The sequence below is a fragment of the Haplochromis burtoni genome, unplaced genomic scaffold (assembly GCF_018398535.1).
Source record: "Haplochromis burtoni strain Fernald_Lab_line unplaced genomic scaffold, NCSU_Asbu1 Contig_153, whole genome shotgun sequence".
In the NCBI taxonomy this organism is placed as follows: domain Eukaryota; kingdom Metazoa; phylum Chordata; class Actinopteri; order Cichliformes; family Cichlidae; genus Haplochromis; species Haplochromis burtoni.
Genome location: NW_024582514.1, coordinates 168,696 through 172,055, shown reverse-complemented (window position 1 = coordinate 172,055; position 3,360 = coordinate 168,696). Strand labels below are relative to the sequence as shown.

Here is a 3,360-nt window from a genome sequence, read left to right as displayed (position 1 = left end):
CATACTTATTGAACAGGTTTTATTTGCAATAGAGACACTGCAGACTTTATCTTTCTCAAGGTCATTTGGTGGTTAATAGACCCATTTATTTATTTGGGGGGGGGAAGCAGCCAGGTAGCAAGATGGAGGTTGTGATAATGGATTTTCCCTCTTCTTGGAATGACAAAAACTTCTAAAAGCCTATTGAAAGCACTTTAAACCTGCTGAAATGAATCTATGAGCACAGATCACAAAGACAAGTCGATAAGGCCACTGTCACCACAATAAGAATGAAAACATAGGTCTCTGTTTCTCTTAAAGTTGCAAAAAGAACAGGCAGAATAGCAAGGCGACATTTCACACTTGAATAGCTGCTCCCTGTCATTTGTTGGGATCTCAGTGTCAATATATGGAAATGGGTAAACAGAGAAGACCCCTCCTTGTGAGGTTTCTACAAAGGTCGATCAAGCCAACAATCTTTAATTGCTTCTACGGGTTTCGCTCACAATCTGAGACAATGTTGTCGCAGGCTTTATTCTGTATACTAATGTGCTAGTGAATGTTTGTGAATTAGGTCCACACTTACACTAGGATATTAAAGTTAAGTAGTATTAGTCAAAGACTGCTGCTGTAAGCTGTTATGACCTGGGAAAAAACATATCAGCGGCTGTTTTATAGGCACTAAATTAATCATATTTACAGTGACATTCAGGTTAGTGAAATTCTGTAGGCTTTAACAGCAGCATAACATCCACTCATTAAAACTGTAACTGTGACTGACACAGTATAAAACTGATAATTATCACATCTGCGTTGCAGGTTTAAGAATGACTTCTTTCGTTCTTTTCAATTAAAATATGGTATTAAAATACTACATTGCCACTGCTAATTTTTGCTATATTTTTATGTAACCCAGGACAGTTATGTGGTTTGGCTCTGGGCCAAGATTTTTAGGACAGGAATAACAATGTATGAATGTGTGAAAAACATTTTTACTTTTAATTTAGCGTCCCAATGGAAAGCAAGCACATTCTTTTTAGGGCTCAATACCATGCTATCGTAAAAGCCTGCAGATAATTTAATAATGCTAGTTTTTATCCAGTTGAATTTTACCGAGGAGTCAGATTCTTTATCAAACTGAACCCCACAGCCCAGCCGATCACTTGTCTAAGATCCTGGATGAAAGCTTACTTTTTCTCCCAGGGCCTTGAGGCTATCCAGGAAGCGCGGCCAGAAATCCTTGAAAAGTGGCCGGTCAATCTTCTTCAGACTGTCTTGGGTGCTGGCATCCACACTGACATACAACTGAGTAACTGGCACCAAACTCCTAAAAAGAATTTGGTTGAGAACAAAAGACAAGAATTATGTAGCTGCTGCAAAATTTAAGATGCATTTAAAACAAAAAATACATTCTCCTAAGAATACACAGTTCTTTGATGCAGGCACTTATATCCTATTCAGACAACGTGATTAATTGCCAACTTGATTCAGTGACAAGAACATCAAGTCAAATACTCATTGTTGTTGAAGCAAAGGTTTTCTTTCTTTTTCTATAGATAATCAATAAACAAGGAGAATACTGAGTTGGAGCTGAGAAAGAAACTGTAAAAATAAAGAGTACCTATTATAAATATCAAGTAAGAAAAAAAAACTTATTTGGGTGAAACTGAACTTTGGTCATATAAGTAATCAGAAAAGAGTAATAGAGCAGAAAGTACCACATGAAGAACGTTTATAATACTGGTGAAAGAACAAAAAAACAAATAAAGCAAAAAACAAAAACACATTTCCCCTTGTTAAAAGAGCCGTGGGATAGATTCTCCAACCCAAAGTGCAACAGCTCATCTCCTATAAGGTAGCTCTGGCAGACAGGATAAATGGCTGATGCCTGGTGTCCTTGCCTTTAACTTGCTCGATGACTATGTGATAAGCCTGTGACAGGCCAGTTAGCCACAATATTGGATATGTCAGTGTGTGTCGTGAAAACCGGTAAGTGGTTCTTGATAGAGAGGTCAATATCCTGTTCATTTCAAATGGCTCACGCAGCATTCATCCATTACAGTCTAGACTTATAGAAAGTGGCAACAGTATTCTGTGTACTAAATGGGAACACATACAATATTTTTTTCTTTTTTAAACAAGCAGCAGCATCTTCACTAAGAGTCTGTGTGGCTACAAAACCACTGAAAGATTAAAAGGCAATGATAAATTTAGTTTGTGCAGAAGTGGTAACTTTCCTCTTCGGAGTGAAGAATGACATAAAAATACAATAAAAATTTCTGTCTGCTGATCTAATCAAGAATTTAGCAGATTTATTCAACACTCATAGAATGGGCAATCGTGGCTCAAGAGTTGGCAGTTCGTCTTGTAATTGGAAGGTTGCTGGCTCGAGCCCCGGCTCCGACAGTCTCGGTTGTTGTGTCCTTGGGCAAGACACTTTAGCCGTTGCCTACTGGTGGTGGTCAGAGGGCCCGATGGCGCCAGTGTCCGGCAGCCTCGCCTCTGTCAGTGCGCTACAAGGTATCTTGCCATCACCAGTGTGTGAATGACTGAATGTAGTGTAAAGTGCTTCGGGGTCCATAGGGACTAAGTAAAGCCCTATACAAACAGGGCATTTACCAGTTACCAACACTCAATTGGAAAACTTATTCTTGAATAAAACATGTCTGCAAACAAAGTAACCTTTGTGTTAGGTAACATTGTTAATAATACAACAGATGTGCACTTCAGCATGCTTTTTTGTAGCATGACAATATTGCCCTGACAAAACTTTTGGTACTTCGTCTTACACTTCACATTACACTGAGTGTGACTCACAAAAACTTTTCATGTTGATGCTTACAGTCCTTTCTGAATCTAAGGCACATTTCACTTACTACACTTAGTATCTAACTGTGTTTGTGGTGAGGCTGTAGTGAAAGAAACATTAATAAAAACAATCGAGACCTTGATTCTTATCGTGGTTAGGAATTTTTTAGTAGGGGAAAAAATGGGTTTGGAATCTCCTTATGTCTTACGGTGACCCTGACCATGATGCCATTGTCACCAAAATTAGATCAGCTCGAGCTACTATTGGGATCTACCATCACACAAAATTTGGAAATGATATCATGAAAACTGCATGAAAACAAACAGACAAACAAATTGAACCGATTATATACTCCCTTCCTTTTGGGGGGAGAAGGAGTGATTGCTCATGTCTTCTGTACAGTAATTTAATTATAAGTTAATATACAAGTAAAAAAAACAAACAACATAAATAATTCAGTGTTAGCTGACATTACCAAAATGCTGCAACATAAAATGTGAAAAACATACTTATTGAACAGGTTTTATTTGCAATAGAGGTCGTGTCTCAGCGCTGTTCCCCTATCTCGTTAG

The 3,360-nt window shown here is 38.2% G+C and overlaps 1 protein-coding gene across 1 annotated transcript in view; it reads right to left on the bottom strand.

The window, feature by feature from the left end:
- tyw1 (tRNA-yW synthesizing protein 1 homolog (S. cerevisiae)) overlaps nucleotides 1-3,360 on the bottom strand; it is a 63,022-nt gene that overhangs the window by 33,499 nt on the left and 26,163 nt on the right. The window contains exon 13 of the mRNA XM_005932582.3: nucleotides 1,171-1,306. Coding sequence (XP_005932644.1) covers nucleotides 1,171-1,306 — 136 coding nt within the window. The remainder of the gene's footprint in view (nucleotides 1-1,170; nucleotides 1,307-3,360) is intronic.